We start from the raw sequence: 27775 nt of genomic DNA on the forward strand, positions 1-27775 counted from the left end.
TTATAAGATAACTTCTTTGTGGTAGTTCCCCCGTTGGGCGTCTTTGGTGTGATCAGCCAGTATTTAAGTTCCCTTTTCTTTTGTGTCTGATAGGTCAGTTATATTTTCAGTCTGGTTTTGTGTTGTAGTTACTTTACCCTCATGCCTAACCAGCTGAGTCCCTCACAGTCTGTGTTTTTACCCCTTTTGGAGTATTTTGGAGACAAATGCTGGACTTTGTTCTCCACTTCAGGTTGACATTATTTTGTTGATTTAGATCATAAATGCTTAGAATAAATAAGCTAATAAATGATGCATTATCACAACATTTGCACAGAACAGTAGATTTAAGCTGCAATCTCTGCATGTCTTCCTTCATTGCTTCCATGAACCTCCTTAGTGGCCTTCCGCTTTTCCTCCTGCCTGTTAGCTTCATCCTCAACATTCTTTGTCTAATATATCCACCATCCCTGCTCTTCGCATGTTGAGACTACCTCCACCTCCTTACACTCTCCTCCATCTGCTTACTAATCTCACCATAGATGACAATGTGGTCTGCAACCATCACAATCCATGGAAACTCCGGCCTGACATTTTCCTTTAACCTCTTCATCACAATGGCAAAGAAGAAAGGCTATCCCTGATGTAATCCCATCCCCATGTTGAACCCATCTGGTGCTGTGCAGTACAGCAAATGTTGGTATAGAGCCAAAAATAAGTAAATACAGGGTTATACCAATACTGATATTGACACTTTTAATATACCAAAGGCAGATAATATAGGGGAGAGCAGTGTGTCATCACTTATGAAATGACCACTAAAACACTGTGATGTTTTACTTTCCATGGGAACATACACTGAACTGAGGCTAGAAACAAAGTATCGATCCTATCAAGCTAGTATCGATCTGATACTGATATCAGCATTGGCATCGATGCTATCGATATTTCGAACGGCCCGCCCATCTCTTCCTTCTGCCACTCCTAGGCATACCTGACATTTATTTGCTCATAACAAATGAATGTCAGAACTTTGGGATAAAGTATATCTGAATTCCACTTAAAGTCATACTTTGACATTTTTCGCGGCCCCATTGGCTTTTGGGCCCTCGTGTTGCCATTTGTTTTGTTTTTTTTGTAAAGAAAGAAACGTAATCGTCCCTGGAGACAGTGTGTGTCGCGAAGTGAAGGCTTATCGGTATTTTTTTCAAGGGCACAAAGCTGCGGCTCCCACTTCGTTTCTCAGCCGCTGTATTCAGCACTAACTCCTTTCCTCTGGAGCGGTCTCCGTCAGCGTCTCGCGGATGCGGGACTTTGTGGAGCAATCAGTGGACTCGAGTTCTCTGACGTCACCGCCGCCGCTGCTGAGAGAGAGCGTTCGGGCATCAGCAGCAGGCTAGCTGGCTAACTGCGGCTAACGTCAGCTATGGTCCACCACCATTGTCTCATTTCTGAAATAAACAACTCATTGGAACCACTCGCATAGCTCGGAGTACGCCGGGAGCATGGGGACCGCTTGGATTTTACACTCTAGCCGAAATCGCGATAGCGCACAGGAGCGAGGTGAAAGAGGCTTGCTACCTAACCGTTATCCATTGGTAAATGTGCTAGTTAGCTTGTTTACAGGACCACCGCAGTGAACACTGTGTGCTGGCGAGGGTACCCTCTGAATGGCTTATCTTATCTAACGTCAACTGAATATTCTCTGCTATCTGTGTTATGCTTTAGCTGTGATTCCAACTAACTACACTATAGTAGGTTCTGTCTTAAAAAAAAATCAGCTAGAGAAGGTTTGGGTTTTAAATGCCCCTTTGAGAGACGTGAGCTAACATTCACATATGAGCCACATGCTCCGGTCAGAGCACAGTAAGATGACCTGTATGTTCTGTGGATTCAGCATCACGAAGTTTGCAGTGTTTTGAAACAGGAAACTGACCTGGTCTCTAAAAGCTGTCCCCTCTTTGCAGTGAAGTGCTTGCGACACTGATGCCAGCTGTAGGCTGTAGCTGAGAGCACTCAGGATGAGTGGGGCTGGAGAGCACACAGACATCCTGTCGGTGGGAGACGTGGTCAGAGACAGATGGAAAGTGGTAAGTCCCACTTTAGAAGGAAGAAAAATCATGCTGGTTCATTTCTTCACTATAATACACTTGTGCTGACAATAAGAATTACCTTCCTTTTCAGGCCAGGAAGATAGGTGGAGGTGGGTTTGGGGAAATCTATGAGGTTCTGGATCAGCTGAGCCAGGCCACAGTGGCATTGAAAGTTGAGTCTGCTCAGCAGCCCAAGCAAGTGCTGAAGATGGAAGTGGCTGTGCTGAAGAAGCTTCAAGGTGAGTTATACTGTGCCAAATCACTGGGAGAGTAGCTGTACAGGGTGTTTTCTGCACTTAAATGCATTTGGCACCCATCAGAGAGTTTTTGGGCTTCCACCAAAACATAAAGGAAATTCACTAGGACTGCAATTTTTGAGACATATTTGTGAGTGGAGGTGAATTTATTCCAGGTTAGACTACATTTGTGTTCATGAAATGACAAAAAAACGACAGGGAGATGCAGAGTCTTGTGTTGTCAGGTAACGCAGACTCTTTGTCTTAACTAAATGAAGACCATTCAAGATTAAGTGCAAAGTCACTCCCCACAGGCTCGTTTTGAAAAACCCTGTTTGGGGGAAAAATAGTATGCAAGATGCCTTTTCTACCCTTTCTTCCTAAAAAATAGAATTTCTTTAATTCAATTAAAGTTGTTATTTCATGTAAATGTGGGTCATCTAGAGCACACAACACTGCAAAAAATGTGGTGTATCAGAATCATGCTTTGCAGCTTGTTCAAGCAGGAAAGTAATGGATGGCTTGTGCATTATCTCTAAGGAAATGTCTAGGAATGTACCACTTCATCGATATTTGCCTGGTTGACTGCAGTTGGTTCATTGGTAAATGACATGACATTCAGAAAAGGCAATGGCTTTTTTTCTGTGGTCTCCTGTCGTTTTTGCAGTCTTTATAAAGGGTGTGATACAAAGCTGAGATAATTCTTCTTTTCCCCTTGTGCAAAATGGAATATGTAACAGAAATGCAAACTATACAAACAGAAGAAGAAGAGCAAATTCTTGTTTTGTACATTGGCTTTTGTACATTATCTTATTATTACACATAATCGGTGCTGGAAAATATGTATTACTGAAAGAAATGTGTATATATATTTTATATACTATATATATTTATTTGCTTTTATTAAAATATATACCGTATACAGTATAATTCTAATAAATAATAATAAAAAATAGATATCTTGGTTCAGATTTACTAAGCCAGGCTGCAGGCATTAAAAATGCGCAGATGATGGAAGGGTGTAAAATTCTTCGGGTGGTCTACTAACAATGCAGTAAATTCATTTTCAGCTCATTTAAGTAATGACCAGCAGTCTTCCAACAGCAGTGCAAATTAGCAGCTCATACATGAGGGAGCGAGTACTCTACTAACAAAAATGATACAGTGTAACACAGTTTTACACATTTTCTTTATATCATAGAAATTTAGACCAATGATAGGCAGCTGAAGGAGAATCATCTTGTTTCTGATATAATGGCTAACTCTTCTCATCTGTCTTAGAGGTTGAGACAGCTGTTCTCTGGATACGTCTGACAGCTCAAGTGGTGCAGAACTTTTTCACGATCTCTGTGTGAAGCTGAAATCTGTCAGTAACAGCTGACCTGTACGACGTGTAGAGGAGCAGAAAACTTTATTTGCTGTCACATCCTGACCCATACACATATTGAACTTACTGTTGATTCTTACTGTTAATGTGCTCTCTGCGTTTTTTTTCTGCCTGCCACGTGAGGCTACAGTCAGTATTGCATGGCGTAGGAGTCAGACGTGAATCCAACACATTTCAGATGCGTCCTGTTAATTGCTTCATTTTCTCTGATATTTTAATATTGCATGTCGTAGATCTGTTACTGGAGAGCAAAACAAAAAACTGCATTGGAGTCAATTTGTAATGGAGCAGAGCGCTGTATGCAGACACACTCATCTGTGTGTTGAAATATGAATTAAAAACCCGAAACACTGTAAACACATTGCTGACTGTATAAAGTAAGTTGGCTGTCTGTTATACCCAACACACGACACAACCTTGTACAGTGATGAGCCACCTCTAATTCCTTTATATTTTGGTAGGGAAATGGGTATGCTTTCACTGCATTGGCAGTGTGTTTGACATCATTGTCGTGGTAACAAATAAAGTCATTGCCAATCAAATACGTCCCAGATGATGGATCAAAACCTCTTTCCTGATCTTCCCTATACTTATTGATGATAACTGGATTAATCACTCCATAAGACCAGTTACCAGACGTGTTGATTTGGGCTGGTATTTCTTTTTAGGCCTGCCTTTTCTTCTTTTGTTCTCCACTTGTCCAGTTTCCTTAGATTTTTCTAAGGACATGCTTCACACCATGCAAATATGCCAAATTATCAGCTAATAGTTCTTTGGGAATCACCGTGTTGATGTAAAAATACTATTTTATGTTTGTCAAACTGTGTTATCTTTGACGTTTTTCTTTGAGTCAGCTAAAAACATTGGAATGAGTCATGTTTTTGCAACAGGCTGCTAGTATCAAAGTGCCTAAAGATGCATTTTAAGAACTGGTTCTTTGCTGACTTTTCTGTTATGTGGAGATAGCACTGGTTCATTGAGTTAGGTGTTTTTTTTATATATGCAAACAAACAAATAAAAATCATTCCTTTGACAATGGGCCGGTAAAAAGTCTAAACGGAAAATGAGTGGAAAAGCAACCAATGTCCAAAGATAAATTTTGAAAGACCTTCAAAAAGCCTGGAGAACTATTGCTCTAAAAAACACAAAACAAGAAAGCCTGACTCATTTGAAGCAAAAAATAAAGAAATGAGTGGTGGCTCAAGACTTTTGCACAGCACTGTATATCTTGTATAGGGATCTAATCCTTTGATGGGCTTGGCTCTAAACAGGTTCAGGGTGAGACTGGGTAAAGAGCTGCAAGGCACACACAGATTTGAGTCATCCACCCTTGCTAGGTGTGCGCTTGTTCTTGTAACACATTCCCTGTCATTCAAATAAATTCAGATTCGTAGAAGCAACGATCACAATCACAGACATGGAATAAAACACGCTTTTTTCTGTGTTAAATTTAGCACAATTTGCAGTAACTTTCCTGCCATAAATCATATTAGTAGGATTTGCTTAAATTAATCTCTGGCCCCAAATTTTCTGGAGCAAAAGTAGCACTGACTCTGAACCTTATTAGTAAATCCTGATGGTAGTTTTTCAACACCAAATAGGGTTTTGAACATGAAGATGGGCATAGCTCAAACTGTATAAATCTTTCTTTCACAGGCAAGGACCACGTGTGTCGCTTTGTGGGCTGTGGTAGGAATGATCGCTTCAACTATGTGGTGATGGAACTCCAGGTAAGAGCCTCGCAAATCAGCAGTAGTTCATTTAATCTGCTCTACTTCTTGAATTTGACAGTGTTGACTTTCTCTCTGAAGGGGAGGAACCTTGCGGATTTGCGCAGAACGATGACCCGCGGCACCTTTTCCGTCTCCACAACTTTAAGACTTGGCAAGCAGATTTTAGAGGCCATTGAAAGCATCCATTCTGTCGGCTTCCTGCACCGTGACATTAAACCAGTAAGTCAACCCTTGGGTTAGATCTTATTTTATTTGAATATTACAAACAGAAACCTTTAAACTTGTTTGTTTCTGTTAAAATTGTAGTCAAACTTTGCGATGGGAAGACTAGCCAGCACCTGCAGGTGCTGCTACATGCTCGATTTTGGTTTGGCCCGTCAGTTCACCAACTCCAGCCAGGAAGTCCGTCCAGTAAGTACTCTGTGCCGATTATACTAGAGCATAGTTGGGCTTTAAATCATAAAGGTGCAGTGGAACGCCGACTTACGAATACCCCATTTAACGAAAAATTCAAGTTACGAAGGCACTTAACGGCAATATTTCTGCCCGTGTTACGGCAAAATGCCCGCGTAACGAAATCCGCTGGCTCTGATTGGCTGAGCCCAGAATGCCTACAATGCCCACAATGCCTTCCGAATCATGTGACAACCCCCTTGGCTTTCGTACTTGCGCTTCGCTGTTCCACTTGAACGACGTTGTTGCAGTTAGCAATTAGCCTATAGCCTATCGTTCACTCAAAAGGCGCGATGGGTGCTTCGACTTAGGAAAATATTCGACTTACGAAAGACCCTCGGGAACTAATTAATTTCGTAAGTCGGGGTTCCACTGTACTTGTATACATAATATTATATGCTGAGACATGGTTTTATAGCATAGTCTGCCAGCTGTTAAAGGCTTTAGTTTGGAAATTGATTTTAAATAGTGCCCAAAATAAATCAAAAAGAAGTTAGAAATGCATCACCCATGTTCTGTATATAAAAGTGCCAGTATGTATGTACACACGTAGACTCCCTGTGTAGTGTTGTGCAGTTTAAAATCCTAACTTGATCTTAAACAAAAAAAAAATATTGCTCTAGAGCACCAGAGCGTCATCCAGGTGTAATCTAGGGATTACAGAGTCAGAGGTATACATTAGAGTTCACACACAACTGCTGCTTTAACTCAGCATGTCATCATGTGACGTGAGCCTGGGACTCCACACTCAGAGCTAAAGTGTGTACAAGATGAAAACGGTAAATTCAGTTTCCTTTTAAATATAGAAATGAGAAAAATACCCAAATGTTACTTATGAGTTTTAAATGTGGTTTTAGCTTTGTGTTTGCTTTACATTTACACCCGTTTATCACTATCACTCTGCCAAATATCTCTTTTCTTTCAGCCTCGTCCCGTGGCAGGCTTCAGAGGAACTGTGCGATACGCTTCAATCAATGCTCACAAGAATAAGGTGAGCTTGCACTGTAGATGTATTGAGCACATCGATTATATGGAAGTTGGATGTAGCCCCTGAGTCTGAAAAGTGAAGTGCCTTAAACTTAGCTTCTCTTTAATGGCCAGCAGGGGGCGACTCCTGTTGTCACAAAATAGAGTTCGGGTTGTATAGAAGTCTATGGGAAAACAGACCTTGCCTCCTTCGCTCTGTGACCTCAGTAAAAGCTTCCCTAACGAGATAATGACCCAGTGGCTGGTTTCAGATCATAATGAATAAAACATGAAGTTTGTCAGTCTAAGAGTCAGAAAAGAGGGTTGTCTAGAATATGCTCAAATCATGTCTCAGATCCAATTTATCTATTGGATTCTAATACAATATATGGGTACGGTGAAAATTGCTCAAATCGGGGCTTCGTAACAGAACTGTGACATCACAGTGAGGAAACACTATTCCTGAGTATATACGTCTAGTTTTAGGAGCATATGTGTTTGTCACAGACATGGCAGGAAAGTCAAAATCCCTGCTGGCATTAGGTCCAATTTTACCCTTTAACCCCCGTGCCCCTTTTTCTTGTGTCCAAATTTGCAGGAAATGGGTCGTCACGATGACCTGTGGTCCCTCTTCTACATGCTGGTAGAATTTATGGTTGGTCAGCTTCCCTGGAGAAAAATTAAGGACAAAGTATGTGCCTCAGTGACTTCATTACTACATTTTAGCAATACACTGTAAGGTCATCCTCTCACTCTTTTCCCTCCCGTCTTCCCAGGAGCAAGTAGGAAATCTAAAAGAGACATACGATCATCGACTCATGCTAAAGCACCTTCCCTCAGAGTTTAGTACCTTCTTGGAGCACATCATGACCTTGGACTATTACACTAAGCCTGACTATCAGGTTGGCATTCACTCCCTTGTTTGGCTTATTTTGCATGTGCTGTTTATTCTTCTGCAGCTGTAAAATGCTGATGCATGTGTTTTCTTTTTATTCTCCGTGACAGCTCCTGATGTCAGTGTTCGAGAATGCCATGAAGAGCCACAACGTGCTGGAGAATGACCCCTATGACTGGGAGAAATGTGATTCAGAGGATATGCTGACCATCACTGCCGCAGCAACCACTGCTCAGCAGCTCACCCGCCTCACGCCAGCATACTTAGGGTACGTGTTTGAAATGCTGTAGGTCCATCGTTTAACTCACACTTCCTTCACACTCGGTTGGGTATGCGCTCAGTTATATAGCTGCAGCTTTTTTTAGACTCGAAATCTGCACAGTCAGATATCCCTGAGAAATCACTGCTCTAAATTATGTTATGGGAACGAGTTGCAAGGTGACCTTCCGGTCTCTTCCACAGCATGGCCAATGCTTCAGTGCTGCCAGGCGAGCTGCAGAGGGAGAACACTGAGGATGTCCTGCAAGGGGAGCGCCTCAGTGACGCTGACAACTGCCCCCCGATCCCCACGCCGACCACCCCTGGTGCAGACGTATGGGAAGAGATGGACCGTAACAAAAACCATAAACACGCTCAGCCACTGATCAGGAAGGTCAGTGGAATGTACTTTAATGTAAAGTATGATGCTCTTAGCTCTATGTAATATTCATACAGTACTGCTGCTCTTTTGTGCTGTTGGGTGGATCATTTTGCAACACTACGCTGGCTGCTCATGCCCCCCAGTCATTACACATCATCACCGAGTGTTTCCCATAAATATGATTTAAGAATACATTTACTTTTCAATGAGAAAAGCTCTCTCTGACCTCTGCTCCTACATCTTCCTCTGCTAAACTTTGGTTGAAATTGCTCACTGTCGTCCTGACGAATTGGTAAAGAAGAAACAACTTGGGCTGCCTTCCCCTCTTTTTAAAGTGTCTTGCTACAGTTTCTGAAACTCCTTCTTCCTCTTTCTTTTTTTTTCCCTCAGGTTGTGAGTGAGGATGAGCATAGTCAGAACCAGGGAAACCAAAGTCCAAACACCGGCTCCATGCAGAGCTCACCTAGACGGGTGCGTTCAGAGACCATGTTTTTGGAACGTGCTGCACCGTTGCTCCGGAGGATGAGACACAGCCAGAGCTTGGCTTTTGAAAAGAGGCTCGGACCAGAACCCAAGCCCACCATCGAGCGATTCCTTGAGGCCTAGTCAGTAATTAAAAATTACAATTAAACAAAAGCTTCAGCCTTTAAACAGACGCATTCTTACCTTAATGCTTACAATGTGTCATTTCAGCCTGGGCAAACAGCGGCCTGTCCTTTCTCATGTTGGAGAAAAGTCAATTCCTGAAAAAGGCCCTGAGCAGCAGATGTCTTCCTGCAACGAAGAGCGCTCTGGCACAGCAACCCCCGACCCAGAGGAAGCCGCAGCAAGCAGCGGCTTTGTTGCTGTAAACTTTAGTCCCGTGCCTCAAGAGGGAGACTCTCAGGAATGGGTGATGCTGGAGCTAGAGCAAGGATCTGGAGGAAGCAAGCCAGCAGCAGAAGCATCACCCGAGGGCAAGCCCGGGTCTCACATTGCTGCTGAGACGGAGAACCACTCGTCCGAGCGGCAGGATGGCCAGTCAACCGGTGTGCCCAGCAGCCCTGTGCTGTCACAGATGGCCATGCCTGGCACGTGGTTACTGGGACACAGGAGGCTGCCGGGCATGCTGGGACAAATGCCTTCAGTCATTATGGGAAGGTCCCAGATGGAGCAGGTAGGAATAACAATAATCTTGTTGTACATTAACTGAGATCAACACAGGGGAGATGAATTTGACTAAACAGGTTCAACTTAAGGCTGACTTCACACAGAGTTTGCACAGTTGCTATGCAAATGTAGATGCAATCTGAATGTTTGATGGATAATTTTAAGAATAAAATTTAGCAGCATACAACAGCAAAGAATATCCAGTTATTACATGCAAGGTTAACATTATATCAGTTAGCTATTGTATTTAATCTTAAATGTTATTCCCAAGTGTCAGTTGGTAGAGTCGTTGAATGTATAGAAAGCTAAGGCTATAATTATTTGGGGAACTTCTCTCTTTAAGCTTCAGTTGCATTGCACCTGCTAATTAGTGCTAAGTAACATACAAATGTTTCACTCACAGGAAACTGTAGTACAGACTTACTGGACAGGGTGTTAAAGTTAACTGCACTGCAAACCACATTTTACATGAGATGGCTGTTAAAAATACTCCAAAAGGCACCACCACTACAAGGAGAGAGGTCCAGTAAGTGGAGGTGGAGCCTAGCAGATAGCTGGTTGCTACAACCACCTATGTGGACATCCACCTGTGAATCACAGTCCATCCCTGTAATTTTAATCCTTAAAATAGTTTAATGGGCAGCTTCTAAAGATTAGGATTCCATGATGCCACCTTTGGCTCTTGCTTGTTGTTACTCATGTGTCGTCTCATGTTTTTAATTACAATTAACTGATCAAATAACCTGGAGGCTTAGAATGGAGAAATGTATTTTACTGATACCTCCTCCTTATAATTTTTACAACTTTTGTTTTTTACCATCTAATAATCATCTAATTCCCTTCAGTCCTCCAGCTGTGCGCCACAATCACCTGTACAGGAGACGAGTGATGCAATACCTCTAGAGGCACCATCTGGTAAATCTGAGGAAGGGAAGTTGGACTTGGCTCCTGTCCCAAGCCTTGCCAAAGGCCCCACAGCTCATCTGGCCAACGACAGAGACCCAGAGAGCGATTCTGGTCTGCCCGATCGCTCATCGGAACCGAATCAGCAGCCTCAAGCCGATACCGTGGGCGGTGCTGTGGAGAGCACAGTCACCGTGTCCTCCTCACCGCCTCCTGCTCTGCTCAAACGAAGGGACTCTCCCTCATCACCAAGGTTGAGTCGAATCCCTGTCCGAGATCCCAGCAACCCCCTGGACTCTCCGAGCAGGGACTTGAACATAGAGAAGCGTAACCGCTGGAGCAGTCCCATCCCTGGCTCCCCCACCCACTCACCCTCTCCATCTCTGTCCTGTGACAACCTCCCCTCCGCCCTGCCCAGAGACAGGCTCTCCTCAGACCGAGGCTCCAGATCCGACTGTGCAGGAGAAGACCCTCTCTCGCTGTCCTTGTCATCATGCAGTAAAAGTAAAATCCCACGTCCTGTGAGTGCCACGTTTGTGCCGGAGCAACTCACTAGCAGGTTTCTGCCCCGGCCACCTCCTGGGAAACCACCCATCCGTCCATGTGTAGACAACAGGTATGTGTGTCCAGACTGTGGAAATGTGATACAGTCATTGTTTTTCCCAGTAAGTTTTTTTTTTTTTTTCACCTGCCCAAGATCTATAATTGATGTACTACCAATAATTCCTGTTCTGAATTTTCAGGTGCTGCTAACCAGTTAACTCTAAACTCTGAACCAGTAAACAGTAAAATTTGCAAATGTCTGACGTGATTTGTGTGTAACTTTTGAGGACTTATGAATGCCCGCTCTAATCCACACACAAATACGAAGCGATTTGACCAAACATAAAATTAATTTACAAATGCATACGATTTTACGATGCATGCCCACGCAGAGTTTTGAGACTAATTTCATGCTGCCGGCTTCAGACAGATCCATGAATGTACGGAGTAGTCAACTCCCAGTGTAAAACTGGGACATCTGGGCAATATATAACTGTATATCTAACACAGCAGAGACAAAACAAATTTGTTTTATCAACAAAAGTGACAAAAGAAATGAAACTACAGCCTTACATTAAAAAAAATCAACTATATGATTCTGTTTGAGAAAACAGAGTTTAAAAAAAAAAAAAAAAAGGAAAATATGGCAAATTTTAATTTTTTTTTCTTTGACTGCTTCAAAAATCAAAGCATCCCTCCGTCATATTAAGTCTGTTTGGAAAACAAACAACAACAAAAGGATGGACACTGCCAACAGGATAAGCATACAATGAAACTGGAAGCACTGCTGAACTTTGTGTATACAGACAAACATAAACAATCATACTATTAAAATAACAGAATAATAAAAAAATAGGTTCTTTACTATAATAAATTAGAACAATAAATAAATATGTAATAATCCTAATGATAGCAGCTAATACTAATACACAGTAATTCAAATAGCTGTTGCTGAGAATTTGCTTTGTTTTGTTTTTGTTTTTTTGCAGACGGCGGCGGTTAAGGGTGCGTGCCAGCAGCACCAGCGACGCAGACTTCCTGGCGAGCCTGACCCAGCTGATGCAGGACCGCAGCGGGATGCTCTTCAGCCCGCCTCCTTGCCCTCGCAGCTCATCTTCCTCCCTACAGCGTTCGCTCAGCTCCTCCCCGTCCCGGGAGCTCCGCGACAGCGGGGCACTGCAGGGCCGTAGCCGCTCTCCGTCTAGCTTATCTGGCTCCCCTCCTCGGCACGCTCACCCTCCGGACAGGTCTGGCGGGCTGGGTCAGTGGAGCCACGGCTCCAGAGGAAGGGGTTCGATCTACGAGGGTAAAGGCTCCGGCAAAGTGACTTGATGTGCCCGTGTTTCCACACAAATGACTGATCCGTATCGTGCAACTTGTAGCGAGAGGCTGCCTCACATCCAGTCACCCTGATAGCATGTGTAAATATGGTATTTACTCAAGGGAATGTACTGTATGTAATGTAAAGTGTATGATAAATTGTATTTATTTATTTATCCATTCATTCCTTGGATGTGTCTCTCAGAATACTTGACTTTGGTGGCTTGATACCTGCAGCGGAAACACAAATAGTGAGAAAATCTTGAGATTGCCAACTTTTACCTCTCATATCACTACACTCTCTTAACACTCCATATAGGCCTACTATGAGACCAAAAAGGTTACGTTTAATACTTGAGGGATGTAAAAAAACATAAAATAAAGTGATGCTAATTGTAGATATGTACCATTAGGAAAATGGTATACACTAATAGAGACCATGTACTCACATTTAGAACACTATAGTAGTAAACAACACCACAAGCAGCACACAGACATCAGCATTCATGTACAGAAGCAGGGCATGCAGTCCCATATTGACCTCACTCCTGTAAAACTGCTAGATTAATTATAGTATGTAACAATGACTTGCTCATTTTGGCATATCAGAGTGTAGTAGTGTGCTCTTACTTTGCTATAAAGTATTTAACATGCAGAAGGCATCAGCATATTAGAATGTACATGTTTAAGTGCACTCATACTTTAGTATTGTAAACGTGCATGAGTGTCTTTGCAAATGATTTCTGGGTTGTTTTTTGTTTTGGTTTTTTTTTTTTTTTATTTGTACAATCGGCTGAAGCATCTGCATTTTTATTGAGCTGCTTCTGATCAAAATACATCCATGACATAGACCAGCAATGACTTGGACTATTCCTTCTCATGAATTTTGAAATTGTATCTTGTTGTTGTGCTTCGTGCTTATCTTAAAGACAGTTTTAATATAGTTTACATTGTAAGTAAGTAAACAAATGACAGCTCCCCAAAAAAAGGCTTTCCACCCCTTTACGTCTCTGCTCCTTGATAATTAACAGAATTTCTGCAAACAGTTTCTGTTAGAATCAGCCAGTTATCAGACAAGGGGGAAAGAATGCACAGATGAACCTCGACTGAGCACGCTCAAGTGGTACATTTTATGAAAGTCATTTCCCCTGAGAACAAACTCTTGTCAGATTCCGTTGAAGCAGCTGCTTTTGGCGACAGATGCCTCTGCAAGCGCAAAACAGCCTGCTGACAATGGTGGTTGAATGTTGTGGTAGAGCTGAAGGGTTACAGATAACAGCGATAAGATGGAGGCATCTGTTATTTCACAGATTTAAACTGAAAGAAGACAGTGTGTTAGCGGCAGCAACTAACAGGAAGTTAAAGTGAGGTCAGACATCTAATATTTAGATAAAGGTAGATTAAGTATACATCACACTGTGTGGTCTTTAAGATATGATGAGGCCTGATTACCTGCATACAGTAGTTCATGATACTGTGATGATCACATTATCAGCTTAATACAGTACTTTTCTCTTGGAGTGGAGGCTTACTTGTTTTCCTAAAAGTAGAATGGAAGACAGAGACTTCAGCTATCACAGCCCTCTACTTAGTTGTGTTGCAACAGGACTTCCCATGATGCACTGAGCACTACAATTCCATTGATGTGCCATGATGTGATAACGTTTGTCTACTCAATCCGTGTTTGTGTTTTATCTTCATCTCTCTATGTTCTTTTCTTTCCTTTTCCCTCATCTCCCCCAGTTGTTTACAGCAGAAAACCACCCTCCCTAAGCCTGGTTCTGGTCTCTTCCTGTTAAAAGAGAGTTCTTCTTTTCACTGTTGCCAAGTGTTTCCTCGTAGGGGATTGGTTGATTATTGGGATTTTCCCTCAAATATTGTAGGGTATTTGTTGGCTCCATAGTTTAGTGGATTGGATGTTTGTTTGGCAAATGAAAGGTGGCAAATCCGCTTTGGGGTTACGTCAGGATGAGCATGCAGAATAAAACGCCAAATCTAACATGTATAACTACTCGCTGTGACAAAAGAGCTGCCAAGGGTTTCATTGTAAGATCTTTAGCTTTAGTGCAATATAAATTCAAGTGAACCAGCGTACAACTTCAACAGTTCCATTAGTGAAAATTTCTTAACATTTAAACGCTAATTTTTTATATGTAAAGTAAGATAAGTGTTCTGGATTCGTAGTCATCCAACATGCAGGAAAGTGTAAGAAAAATCTTTATAGTAAAAAATATGTTTATTTACAATATAAGGTAAGCTGACAAACAGTTTTTATTTCATAATGAAAGGTCTTTAAAAGTTATGCATACATATATTCTGCTCTCCTCCAATTAGCATACGGTAGTTCATAAACAGCCAGGAACTGTACTAAATGTGTGACATGCTTAATTATAGAAGGACAAAACTTTGAGTGGATGACAAAAATGGTTGGAACCCTAAATGAGAAGCCAGCACCACATGAAACCTAAAAACCGCAGGTTTCTTTTGAGGTCTAGAAGAGCGGCGCAGACTGTCTGGGGTCGTCTGGTAAAACGCTGATGGAGTCCTCCGCCTTTCCACACAGCATGCAGAGCATAGTATACTCCTGGACAACACAGAAAAAGACCCGTAAAGTAACAGAATCCACAGTGTGAACCTCTACCGGTTTGGTGACGACAGCGCTACTTGCCTGATATTCATCGACAACAGAGAATGTGTATTCATGCCTGGCGATGACGTGGTCACAGTTTTTACAAACATCTGGAAAGACAAACAGATGACGGCATTATTTTTAAACTGCTTCTGGATGGGTTTTCCCACAGTCTGGAAGTAAAAAAAAAAAAAAAAAAACAGCAAAAAAAAAAAGACAGATTTACCATAAGCTACTGTGTGTGACCATTTTGATTTAAAATCATTGTCAATGTGTTGCTCTATCAGCTTTTCCTTATTTTCTGTCATATATACATCAATCTTTCTTTTTAAATAATACAATCACAAGATGCTGGATGTTGGAAATAACCCTGAGGCTTTTAAATGGATTTGAAGATTGCGGAAAAGTATAAATACTGTATAACTTCTATAACCAATAGTCGTTGCTACTAGAAGTGCAATTTTGCCTTTCCTCATTTTCTGTCATGTACAATATCTGGGAAAAAAGTGCTGGGCCCCTTACACATTAGATCTACAGGAGCTGCTCAGCCATGCCAAAAAATTATCCTGGCTTATCATTTTTGTACTGATGTTAATGCCAGAAGTGGTTTGGGGCTTTTATTATTATTGTTATTGAGTCAGCAGAGCTTTGGCAACTTTTACACCGCATGCACCCCAGCACTCTGCATCTTTATTTGGACTGACATTTGGTGGTTGAGTTGCTGTGGTGCCTAAATGCTTCCACTATGCAAAAATACCACTTACAGCTGATCGCGGAAGATGAATGAACGAGAAATATTTCTTCCCCCATATTTGGACAAGTTTTTTGTTACAGCAGCTGAAATGATGATGTAATAATAATAACAACACTATATCTAGGAGGAAAGAAACTTGTTGCAGCGGTGGCATCCTATTACAGTGCCACGCTCTGATTCGGTGAGCTCTTTAGAACGACCCATTCTCTCACAAATGTTTGTAAAGGCAGACTGCAAGGCTACGTGATTGATTTTACACATCTAAATTAAAATACTTAACATACTTTTGAATTCTGAATTAAGATTAAAACTAAATTAAGATACCCTTGTGCAAACAAATACTAAAGCATGATGAATAATAAAGTCACTATATGTGAAAGTCCCAAAAAAAGTTGATTCTGTTCATCTGGACGTCATGTTTTCGGTGGGAGAAACGTTTCATCACTCATCCAAGTGACTTCTTTAGTCTCACCTGACTGCATGTTTCTTTAGAAAAAATGCAAGTAATCTCTTTTAGCCCAACATTTAGGCTTCAGACTGCCTGGAAACCCTCCATTTCAGGCAATTTTTTTCCTACTCTTGGATCTGTATGTTGCCAGTAAGAGTGGATATCCATAATATGGTCACCTTAGATACCCCCAATCGAAAGAAGCTTAGCCTAAAAAGGGAGAGTCTGTTTTGTGTCATCCACTCATTTCATGCAGTGGATGAGGACGCACCCAGGCCCAGCTTAAGATGAATGTGAATGAAATCAAAGCTACTCTAGTAGATTGCATAAATACAGTTACAGAGCTGTACATGAGAGTAAGGGGTCGTCTTTAAAGACTTTCCACAAGCTTTTGGAATTTGGCTCTTATCCATCTACAAGAGCACTTATGTATCATCCACAGGTTGATACATAAGTGCCCATGGAACCCACTACGTGGAAAAGGAAATAAAAAATTGCAAGGACAGTTTTCTATAAGATGTCAGTGCAGCCATACAGGTCCTTCTCCAAACCTAACAGACTGCTTGTGAATACATAACAGTAGGTGGGGTGTGGGCCACATACTACCGCCCCATTGAAGTGCATTTTTATCTGGTGGCACTGCTATTATCTTCAGGTTTTCTCTTCTAGTTGGAGCACTGTTGGTAGAGACTAACGATCATATGTGACGATCTCTTCTCCATCATCGTCCTCGGTGGCCTTGTTGCTGATCATCACGAAGTCCCTGTGATGGCAGTTGGCACAGGCCAGGTAGTTCATCAAGTAGGAGCCGTTCTCCAGACAAGTGTTACCCTGTGCGGGGAATAAAGCATTGCAAACATATTTTGGCTCCTTAACGTGATTCTTAAGCATTTTATCAGAGCATCACTGTTTGTTTTGGCTTGTTTACCAAACGGAAGCGAGATAAACGTCACTCAGAGCAAAGTGTAGCGTTAGCTGGACGGGGCACTTTAAGTTTAGTCACTCGGTATCATCAACTTACCCGGTCCGGATACTCTTTCTGCACGCAGCCGTTGCACATTTTAACCAAATAAAATTTCAACTAATTAAAATAATTATAATTATTAAAGAAAAAAAACGCCACACATACAGTAACACCCAGCTAACAAATATGTAGAAAAACCGCCTCTTCCGCACGGGACGGCGGTCTCTGTAGCCCAACCAGAGCTGTAAAACATCCTGAACGGCGGACATTGCTCGAAATCCTTCTACTTGCCCCATCTTACCTTTTGTAGATCTACGAAATCTCCTTTCCTCTCACAAACTTCCGGTTTCCGGAACGCGATTGGCTGACTTTGATGTGACGTGATTTACGCAGGCAAACATGGCGGCGTAAGACCAGTGGATGCTTGTTGCCTTGTGAAATTTATGCGGTAAATATTATCTGCAGCTAAGATTTTGTTGCGTGGAACCCAAATAGGCGTTACTTTGATGCGATTAACTTTACCCAGCGGCTTTGGCGAATCGTAATGCCGTTAATGCTTGAAAAAAGCGTTAAAACCGTTTCAAACGAGTGGCTAGTTCTGAGTTGAAGACCACGTTGAGCTAATTTTCCCCCTTTTTTATTGAAGTGCTTCAATAGCTGTGCTTCTTTTCTACTGCTCAGGTTGAATATAAATGTTGCCATCAGTAATGACATGTTGAGACACTGAACAGTTTGGGGTTCTAGTCTCACGTCATCAGAAATGGCAAACGTTCAAACTCCACACGAGAAGGTGGTCAAATCCCATGTGGAGCAGAATCCTCCCCAAACCTCACAGACGTCTAAAAGCAGCTACTGCATTTTGTGTCGCAGCTGGTATTTGAAGCATGTAAGTGGCTCTTAATTCACCGAGGCATCTGGATTCTCAGTAGAGATGAATAACCTGCAGTTTCTTTATAGATAATTTGTAATCTTGATAATATGTCTCTAACTACAGGAAGCACACGAGCATATGCACAGCATGCTGCATCACAGAGAGCTGGAGTCAGTGTTGGGCAAGTGAGTACTGTGTCTAATTTGAGAAATGTGTGTTTATCACTACCGAGGACAAACACTTTTCATTCAGTCAGACATGCAGTGCAGTGCAAGAGTCTTGAACCACCTCTCTTTTCTTTATACGTTGCCTCAGAGAAGCCAAAACCTTTTGCAGTTTTTCAAGTAGCCTTGAACAATATTGAATTCTATTCAATTTTATTTATATAGCGCCAAATCACATTAAGGTGCTTTATATTGTAAGAAAGAAAACTCTGAAATTCAAACAATCCCCTTTGAGCAAGAATTTGGTGACAGTGGGAAGGAAAAAAACTTCCCTTTAACAGGAAGAAACTGCTGACTGATCTAGGCAAAAGGAGGGGCAACCATCTGCCACGAACACTTGGGGGGTCATAAGAGAAAGCATGGAAGAAAATATTTCTTTGGACTTTGACTGCTTCCCCTTTCACTTTCAGTCCAGTCATTATACCTGACCATTTTCAGTGTTTGTTTGTTTGTTTTTTAAGCCGCTGACAGTGACTTACAATTAATTCAAGCATAGAAAAGGACATTTAAATCAAGAGATGAACTCATGGCCACCAACTTGGCAAAGAATCTGTTTTAACTTGTATCTTTAGGCACTTTTCTATTAGCAGCCGGTCACAAAAGACATTATTTATTCCTGTCTCTTTAGTTGAATCTATGAAAATGACAAAGTTTCACTGACATATAACGGTATTTTTAATTCTGACAGTATATGTTGTACCCTTTCTTGAACAGAGATTCCTTTCATGACTGTCAGGCATGCAAAGCTTCCTCCATGGGTTTAAATGAGTATGCCCAGCACATCTCGACCGTTCAGCACAAAGCCAAGTTGAAGAGCTTGATGTCCAAAAATGTGAAGCCCCTGTCTCTGTTTAAGACTCTCAGCACAGAGTCTTTAACCCGGCTCATGGAGAGAAACAAGGCACTAAAGAGAGAGAAGTAAGTTTTTCACCTGTTTTTAATAAAACGATTGGAATCTCTCCATGTTATAGTATGTTGTTGATGGAAACGACTTTTTTTTGTCTCCCGTCGTAGGAAGAAAGTAACAAAAAAAAAGAGAAAGAAACTGAAGCAGGTGGCTGGTCAGAGGCGTGCTCATTCGTCAAAGGGAACCACCAAAACAAAGACTCGCGCATCCAAAGTGGAAAAGCATAGACAGTCAAAACAGGTGCAGCTGGAGCAAAGGCAGAATGATGAGCACAAAGGCAGGAGCAATGCTGTCGTCCAGAACAAGGAGAACAAAGTATCCAGTAAGCAAAGACCTCCTCACAATGCAGAATCAAGCCTTCATTGTCAAAGCAGGAGACTGGCTCCTATGTCTGGAGAGCCCGAAGGTCGAAGCTGGCATAACGCTTCTGTCAACAATCAGCCCTGCCTAGTCAAACTTGTGACCTCCCAAATGGAAAGATTTGTCAAGACTCAAGGGGGTGCCACTGACCTCTGGCACCAGATGGCAGGACCTGCTGTGAGCCAGTACAACTATCGCAGCAGGAAGTATAATGGTGCAACAAACACAGTCTTCACCAGCGACCAGCTCCCTGATAATGGAGCCATCATCTTTGATCGGAGCCAAGCTGCAACTACAGGGCAGGAAAGTGTACGCCGCTCAGCTCAACCTGCACCGGCCAACAGCGCAGCTCCTATACGAGAAGTTGATGTCACTGCCATGCTGAAGCAAATCAGAAGAGCGCTGGGTGTGAGGGAGCCATGCAGAGCAGACCGAGAAGCCCGGAGACAGAAGAGTGAGGCCGGCGTCCAGGTGGCTGATCCCGTGACCTCACAACAAAGCAGAACTGAGGCAGAGCAGCCAGCAGGCACCTCCGCTCTGACTGAAAAAGCTCAGGACTGTGAAAAGAGCTCAGGAGGTGCAGACAGACTGCCAAACAATGGGAATAAGGCATCTCAGGTGGCCACCAACGGCCTGACTTCACCTAAAAGATGTACTGAAAAGACAGCTTCATCTGAGCCCGACTCAAACAAACCTAAGGTTCGAATTGCTCACAAAGCAGGCCAAGCTCATGGGGAGAAGGAGGCTGGATGTAAATCAACTACAAACACGTTGCTTAGCTTTTCAGGGGCCAGGAGTAATCAGAACTGGACTGCGGGGCATGAGGAGGTGAAAAGGAAGGCAAAAGGCACGCAGAGGTGAGGAAATCGCCATCTAATAAGGTGTTTCGTTGTATTTGTGCTTTCCCAGTTTGGAGTTGATATTTCTTTATGCTATTTGTTGTCACTGTTTAAACTTTCAGGTTTGGAATTGAGTTGTCGAATCGTCCGACTCACCAAGACAGCTCAGTGCATCCGCAGGACTTTGACCTGCCGCTGTCCGAAGGCTTCCACTGGGAGTCGTTTCCAGACTCTGTTTCGATGCCACACTCGACTGCACCCCCTCCATTCCGAGACACTGCTGATACTGAGCGTGACACAGAGACACAGTCAGACTCTCAGGTTCAGGAAGCTTCGGGACAGCCGGCTGCAGCTCAGGATCCTGGCAGCAGCCAGACAGCTGCACGAATACAGATGAAAGTGGAGCCAAACTTTGAGGATTTTAATGCAGATTTAAGGGGCAGCGCTAGTGCCAGCAAGAGGAAACACACCATGGTGACGGTGATTAGTACTGCATGCTGTGACGCATTTCCAAAACATCCAGTTTGCCGATGCATTTCAGTTCTGGAATTGATATGTTTTTGCAGGTTGACGGTCTTTCTGACAAGGAGCCAAGTGGGAAAAAGAAGAAAACAAAGTCAAACAAAGGTGATTCTGATGATTAGTAAGACTTTTCTTTAGGTGACAAACCTTTTTATATGCAATGAAATGAAAGAAATTGGAAATATTGTCACATTTGACCTCTGACCTCTCCTTCAAGGCCAATAGATTGAGCTTAAGGTCAAAGTGACAATGATGCTATATTTAAAACTGTTTCCTGCTGCCATTGTTTGTATTGACATTATATTGGGAATGATATATGGGGATTCTAAATATCACATTAACTTTCTACCTCAATCTGCTTTCAAATGTTCATAAACTGTCTTTTATCCTTAAAACTATGCTTAAATTCTGAGGCAGCTTATGATAATGTAGCATTTTTTTTGGGGGGGGGGGGTTCCAAACATTCGTCAGTCGTTCCTACTTTCTTTTTTTCCTCCACTTGCAGATCAGGAACAAATGGACCAGCTGTTGGCGGTGTCACTGCGTGAGGAAGAGTTGAGCCACTCATTGCAGAATTTGGACAAGTCTCTGGTCCAGGCCCGTAATGCCCTGCAAGCTGCATACGCAGAAGTCCAGAGACTTTTGCTACTGAGACAGCAGGTAATGAAGAAATGTCCAATAAATAAGTGTTTGACCTCAAAGGAGCCATTCATAAGCTTGGGTTTTTCTGCTGTTTCAGTTCACTTCTGAGGTCAACAGCCTAAGAGCCAAGCGCATTGAGATCCTGCAGGGAATGCAAGGTACGGTAGATGTACATTGGCAGTGAAAGCTTGAACTCAGAATGGTTCTGTGGGCAACAAATGCTTTTCTCTCGTCTTTCTGAATCTCTTCCAGAAGGGTACTCAGGAACATCGTCATCAGCGGGAGCTGCCAGTGTTCGATCTCCCTCCATTCCTCCTTCGAGCCTGTTATCTGGCTCCTCAACAACTCCGCAATCAGCTTCCACAGCTCCAGCATTATCCATCACCCCACCTCTTCCAGCTCCTCTCGCTTTAACAGTGAAGCAAGAAATGTGCCATCGGTCCACAGTTGGACAAGCCAGCCACTTGTCCACAACGGTGCCCAGTAACACCGATGCTGCTCAGGTCCCTCTGAACCAACCCGTATCTTTGTTTCCCTCCCTGCTGCTCCCACAAACACACTTAGCAGCTCCCTTGACTGCTGCTGCTGCCATCTCTGCCAATCAGTCCAACGCAGAGTGCTCCACATCTGCAAATATACTTCTTTCTCTTGAATCATCTTCCAGGCAGCAGCAGCAAGAAACAAGAGAGGGATTACAGGACTGTGCAAAGACAAAGATGGTGGCCAAAGAACCAGAGCCAGCCGGTGGTAGTCCCGAAAGAGAAAAACGGCAACCTGTGGCAGATGACAAGGGGAATGAGAGTGACGATTCTGTTGAAATGATTGATCGCTCCAACATGGAGGTCATAGCCGTCGATGAATCGGACTGTGAGGACTCCCTTGGAAAAGATTTAAAAGTTCCGGCGCAGCCACAGGAGCCTTCTCACTCTGTGAATGCTGAGTTCAGCTCTGCAAGCACACAAACGTCTCAACAAAGTCAGAACGACAGGTGAGGTTCACGCTTTGGATCGTTTCAGGGTTCCAATCCTGAACTTTACAGGAAAACTGATCCATTTCTCTCATCTCTTCAGTGAAATTAAGCCTTCAGCTTTGGAAGGGAAAGATGCCAACACTCCTGCAGGTGAGTAATCTCTGCTGTTTGTCAGCAATGATAAAACATACTGCCTTTTTTGAGCTAAATTTTACCGCGAAAATTTCAAATATGTATTATATTTTTTAGATTCTTAAAAAATAAATAAATAAATAAATAAACCTAGTCGCTGTTATTTCAGCATCCGTTGACGATGAGGAGCCATCCTTGGGAGAGTTTCTAAATCACAGCGGCCCCGTGAACAGCCTTCAAGTCCACAATGGCGTCCTGTACACGTGCTCGGGGGACAACACGGCTCGGGCCTACAGTCTAGTGGTGTGTTCTTGGCGCTTCAAAATTTTGTCCAGTTTTATCTCGAGTGCATTTTATTTCAAGAGCTACAAAAAACAATTACACAGTTTCCACTGTGTCACTTACTGGTGACATATTTATAAAATAATTTACAATTACCTGCAGAAAATTGGTGTCAGTATATAGTAAGTTATATAAATTACTGTGAAGACATAACTTCACATACTGCACCCGTCTCTACAGATTGTAATGAAATGTTGCCAAAAACCAGGGGAAACCTCTAGAGCTGAAAATTAAACCCAGAACGTATTTTTACAAACTCTTAAAAACTTCCTCTGACTGCAATTTGAGGCTGTCTCCATGTTGAAATGCCAATTTTACAGTTCCGCTAATTTGAGTCTCTGAACTGGACTTCTCAAGTATCTTTGTGGCATTGGTGCAGTTTTTAATGAAATGAGCTGACAGTTAACCGTGAGCAGGGGTTAAAGTGGGATTTGGCAGGCATTGATACACACTAAGACTGAGTGTAGCAGTATTAGAATTACTAACTGTACCAACTGAATTCAGTAAGATGTAAGCAGATATTATGTAAGATATTTGGCTAATTTCCAGTTCCTATTTGCTAAAGTTTCACTTGCAGTTTCCACCTGTGAAAATAATCACTCATCTTCTTGTTCTTCTCTTTCTCACAACTTTCTTCATCATCAGTATCGCACATTATTGTTTTTTCTCTCTGTGGGAAACGCAGCAGATTCAGTGTGACAAACTGTGCAGATACCTTGCAGACATGCTCCTCTTTAGTAGGCAGCTATAAGCTTAACTACAGCAACCTCAGCTTTACATGTGCACCATGAATGCATCACAGGGGTGAGACCGGGGTGTGTTCAAGGTGTAAATGAGCCGTTATTTTCTTATCACTGAAGTATCTCCAGGCGACCACCAGAAGCAATGCCAGGCTGCAGCGTGTGAACTCATATCAATATGCACTAACCTGACTGCCAGATTTAGTTGCTCATTAGCTGAAAGTTCTGGAATGCCGTCTTTCCAAACTGTTCTGGTCCACTTTAGCCCTGACCATGGACAGCATAGCAGATTGTAAATGGGAATAAGAGGTTGCTGGCAGTTGCTTGGAGAAATTGGTCGTAAACTTGCAGTTGTGCCATTTTAAATGTGGCGGTTTCAGCTCCAAGCCACAGCTTTTCTTTGGAAGGTAAATGTGCTCTGTTTCTGATTTGCATTGCACTTTTACAAGTTTTACTACCACTCTGTGGTTAGTTAGCCAGTGTTTGCAGACAAGCATTTTTCATGCAAACGGATGGAAACTGAGGGCCATCTGCTAGCGACCAAAACGATCACAATGAGGTTTTTGGTACAGCACCCTCTTTGAGAGTGATTTTAATCAGACATAAGCGACTGAATCTCACTGTTTTGTCTTTAAAGAAATGTATATCTCTTTTCTCTAACATTAACATCTATATTTTGTCTTATGTATCCAGACCAAGGAGTGCTTAACAATATTTGACGGTCACACAAATAAAATCAACTGTCTACTGGTGTCATCCATCCCAAATATGCCGACACGCCTCTACACAGGATCCAGCGATCAAACTATCCGCTGTTACAGCATAAAGGTATAAAATGTCTTGATAGGACTTAATGTGGTTGGTGTTGGACATGTTTTTGGAAGTAATAAAGTGCTGCTGTCACAAAGTTGTCCACTGGCTGGATTTTAGTGTGAAACTCAGGAGTCAGAATGTGTTTGTTGAAGTAAACATATGTGTTTTATTTAGCATTTATTGATTTTGTCTTATAATCGACTGTTTTCTGTAGTCTAAGAAGTGTCTGGAGCAGCTTGCCCTTCCTGACAGAGTGCTGTATTTGCACATAGCCTGGAATATTCTGTATGCTGGGACTGCCAGCGGATCAGTTGCTAGCTATGATGTAAAGGTCAGTGAAATCGGATAATTAAATGCCATAGTGTTCATTTAAAAGAAAATCCCTTCTCTTCTTTCCAACAACATCCTCTTTGATCTTTTTAGACTCTGAAACAGCTGGATGTGTTCGAGTGCCACGGCCCACGAGGCGTGAGCTGCCTGGGCACAGCTCAGGAGGGCGCTCGCCGGCTGCTTCTGGTCGGATCGTATGACAGCACTATAAGCGTGCGCGATGCCAAGAGCGGCCTGCTCCTGCGGTCACTGGAAGGTCACACCAAGACTGTACTTTGTATGAAGGTGGGGAAATTCTACATCCTTTAACAATCTATTTTGTCCATATTTATTTCATGTTAAAAAAAGAACTCTTAGAGAAATTCATCATAACTCTTGCAGATCTCCTTATCTGGCTACTAGATACTAGATATTCCACCACACTATGAAGCAAATTAGATAGAAAAGGCTGAAACAAGGTTAGGCAATAACAGACCACAACAGCTGTTGGCCAGACAGTAAAAAATGTTATAAATGAAAATACAGTACAACATTTCTTTTGTATTTGAAAATAAATTAAATGTAAGTTGGAAGTCAAATAATTAAGTTTAGCCCAAAGCTGAAAACGGTTATTAAAGTTCTCATAATCAACATCAAGTCTGTATTGACATCAGAGTCAACATTCAGCATGTGGTAAAACTTGATAGTCATAAAATGACAACAGTGAAAATGTTTTGTTTTCTGTAAATGTGGGAGGAAATGGTTGGCTGGTGTTTGGTTTATTACCTGCAGGCAGCACTTCTTGCATCTTGTTGACTTTGGTTGTTGTTGTTGTTTTCAGGTAGTGAATGACCTGGTTTTCAGTGGTTCCAGTGACACATCTGTACATGCCCACAACATCCATGTAAGTGACTTGACTTACTTAAAAAAGATCAATGAAATTATGCGAGCAGAGTTATTAGTGTTGTTTTAAAAAAATGGAATTCTGTTTTAATGTTTTCTTTTTGTTTTAGTTTTTTAGTTTGGGTGTTTTTAGTCATAAAATGTTGATGTTTTATCGCATATAAGATGCAGATACCAAATCATTTCTGCTAGCATGATTTTTTTTTTAAGCCTGGTTATCAGTCAACCATAAAAGGCTCATTTTTGTCCGGCAGCTGCATAAAAACTCAAGTTTGAAAACGCAATAACTCAAGAACAAGGTGATGAAGGATTTTGAAATTGACACAACTGGTGCATCTACTAAAAATCTCAAAAGAATTTGAATCTCAGGGAGCTCGACCTCAAGATCAAGGTCAGAGGTGCATTTTTTTAAATGTTGTGAACAGAATAAATCGAGAAAGATGTCACTGAAGATTTTCGAATTGCTACCGTAGAAGCACTACTAAAAGTGTCTGACGACTTCTAATCCTGGTAACCTTGACCTCAAGGTCAGAGACCAACTTTTGTGAAAATCACTGATGATTTTCGGATTTATAACATAGGTGCTTCTACTAGGAGGCTGAGGGCTATTACTGTTGGCTGCCGGTATTTTTAGTGTAACTTTAGTAATGTGTACTAGCCTTGTGCATTTGGTAAGTGATGTGTGCTTGTTATCGTTTAGTTTTGTTGCCATGTTTTCCTGTCTGCAGACGGGCGAGTTGGTTCGTATCTACAAGGGTCACGGTCATGCTGTCACATCAATTGTCATCTTGGGGAAAGTGATGGTAACAGCCTGTTTGGATAAACTGGTTCGAGTTTTTGAGCTACAGGTATTATGACTCCATTTTCTTCCAAAATAGAACAGAAAAGAATGCAGCTAAGTCGTTTTTGAATGGATGATTAGGTTACTATTTTTTTTCTTTTGTAAATGACCGTTGCAAATCCATTTAGACTTTAAATTCTGTGCGGCATTGGTTGATGCTACATATTTGTCCCTGTGCATGTAACCAGTAACACAGACAACACAATTTGAGGAACTTTGATGGGGGGGGGGGGTTTCAACTTTTTGGGTATTAAAAAAAATAAATAATAATTTTTATAAAAACTTTTGTAATCTGGTTTTAGTTACAGTTATCTATTGTCGTGTGTGCGTGTGTTTTGCTTTTTGTTTAGTCTCACGACCGGCTGCAGGTATATGGAGGTCACAGTGACATGGTGATGTGCATGGCTGTACATAAAAGTGTGGTAAGTGCAATTAAAACCAGTCCAGCTGTATTTTTTTTTTCTTTTTAAATATAAACTTGTGGGGCAGCGGTTCATACAGGAAGGGATGGATAAACACTGCTGACTTGTGTCTCTGTGGTCGATTGCTCCACACACAGATCTACACAGGCTGTTACGATGGCAGTGTTCAAGCTGTAAAGCTCAACTTGATGAAAAACTACCGCTGCTGGGTAAGAACCTGATGTTATAAACTGGAAGAGTGACTCCTGCAGCCATGTTCACACAGTGTCTTTTTCTTAGAGATTTTTTGTTGTATTTGCTCTCTTTCCAGTGGCAGAATTGCTCTCTGATCTTCGGCATGCAGGATCATTTGCTACAGCACCTTACTAAAGATCACAGCAACCAAAATCTGCAGACGGTCAAATGTCGCTGGAGAGGCTGCGACACGTTTTTTGCCACGCAGCATTCAGTCAGACAGGTAGTGAACAGTTTGTTAGCGTACCTCATTAGCTAGGCTATGTGTTTTCTTCTTGTGGTTCATTCAGAGGGACCAGTTTGTCAGCTTTGTTTGCGTTTTTGCCGCAGGAGCTTCCTGAACACATGCAGACTCACGTGGAGAACGACAGTAACGTGCAGCCCTGACGGGAATGGTGGTAAAGTGATGCAGCAAGCCAGTCTCACACGCACTCACATTTTTGTTTCCAGCTTGTCATTTTGGTGGTATTCTGAGATTTCAAAGTCCTCAAACTACAAGTAAAATTCTGAAATTCTCTGAGATTAAAGTTAGAAAATTGAGAGAAATACACGACACAGATTGTGTTTCAGCGAGAATGAGCAGCGGATGATAGCTTGAGCTGGAAAACATAA

General features: G+C 42.2%; 3 protein-coding genes across 7 annotated transcripts; 2 read left to right on the top strand and 1 right to left on the bottom strand.

The window, feature by feature from the left end:
- The first annotated feature begins 1320 nt into the window (after nucleotides 1–1320).
- On the top strand, nucleotides 1321–13168 carry ttbk2b (tau tubulin kinase 2b). Of its 2 annotated transcripts, none has more exons than XM_063495381.1 (15): nucleotides 1321–1577; nucleotides 1947–2069; nucleotides 2164–2311; nucleotides 5352–5425; nucleotides 5507–5647; nucleotides 5735–5839; nucleotides 6807–6872; nucleotides 7446–7538; nucleotides 7624–7749; nucleotides 7853–8010; nucleotides 8205–8394; nucleotides 8773–8987; nucleotides 9076–9538; nucleotides 10377–11050; nucleotides 11967–13168. In XM_063495381.1, exons 2-15 carry the CDS (start codon nucleotides 2001–2003, stop codon nucleotides 12307–12309), a joined length of 2865 nt encoding a protein of 954 aa, XP_063351451.1. In that variant the 5' UTR covers nucleotides 1321–1577; nucleotides 1947–2000; the 3' UTR covers nucleotides 12310–13168. The 2 variants fall into 2 exon arrangements, with proteins under 2 accessions (XP_063351451.1, XP_063351450.1); XM_063495380.1 differs by having other exon boundaries at nucleotides 1321–1542.
- Nucleotides 13169–14400: 1232 nt separating this feature from the next.
- Nucleotides 14401–17308, bottom strand: churc1 (churchill domain containing 1). The gene is made up of 4 exons (XM_063495382.1): nucleotides 17150–17308; nucleotides 16824–16959; nucleotides 14966–15036; nucleotides 14401–14881 (listed from the first exon to the last, which is right to left on the bottom strand). The coding sequence occupies exons 1-4, from the start codon at nucleotides 17186–17188 to the stop codon at nucleotides 14789–14791; spliced, it is 339 nt and encodes a 112-aa protein (XP_063351452.1). The 5' UTR covers nucleotides 17189–17308; the 3' UTR covers nucleotides 14401–14788.
- A 187-nt stretch (nucleotides 17309–17495) lies between these two features.
- znf106b (zinc finger protein 106b) lies at nucleotides 17496–27600 on the top strand. Of its 4 annotated transcripts, XM_063494748.1 has the most exons (21): nucleotides 17496–17540; nucleotides 17774–17978; nucleotides 18087–18148; nucleotides 18902–19105; nucleotides 19202–20311; nucleotides 20416–20773; nucleotides 20860–20920; nucleotides 21321–21475; nucleotides 21555–21615; nucleotides 21710–22445; nucleotides 22528–22577; nucleotides 22729–22862; nucleotides 24335–24469; nucleotides 24669–24785; nucleotides 24878–25069; nucleotides 25605–25667; nucleotides 26395–26514; nucleotides 26858–26929; nucleotides 27067–27138; nucleotides 27240–27386; nucleotides 27494–27600. In XM_063494748.1, exons 2-21 carry the CDS (start codon nucleotides 17853–17855, stop codon nucleotides 27548–27550), a joined length of 4032 nt encoding a protein of 1343 aa, XP_063350818.1. In that variant the 5' UTR covers nucleotides 17496–17540; nucleotides 17774–17852; the 3' UTR covers nucleotides 27551–27600. The 4 variants fall into 4 exon arrangements, with proteins under 4 accessions (XP_063350818.1, XP_063350817.1, XP_063350819.1 ...); XM_063494747.1 differs by having other exon boundaries at nucleotides 17499–17978; XM_063494749.1 differs by having other exon boundaries at nucleotides 17499–17978; nucleotides 21713–22445.
- Nucleotides 27601–27775: the final 175 nt, after the last annotated feature.

Source organism: Pelmatolapia mariae, linkage group LG15 (genome assembly GCF_036321145.2).
Source record: "Pelmatolapia mariae isolate MD_Pm_ZW linkage group LG15, Pm_UMD_F_2, whole genome shotgun sequence".
Lineage (NCBI taxonomy): Eukaryota > Metazoa > Chordata > Actinopteri > Cichliformes > Cichlidae > Pelmatolapia > Pelmatolapia mariae.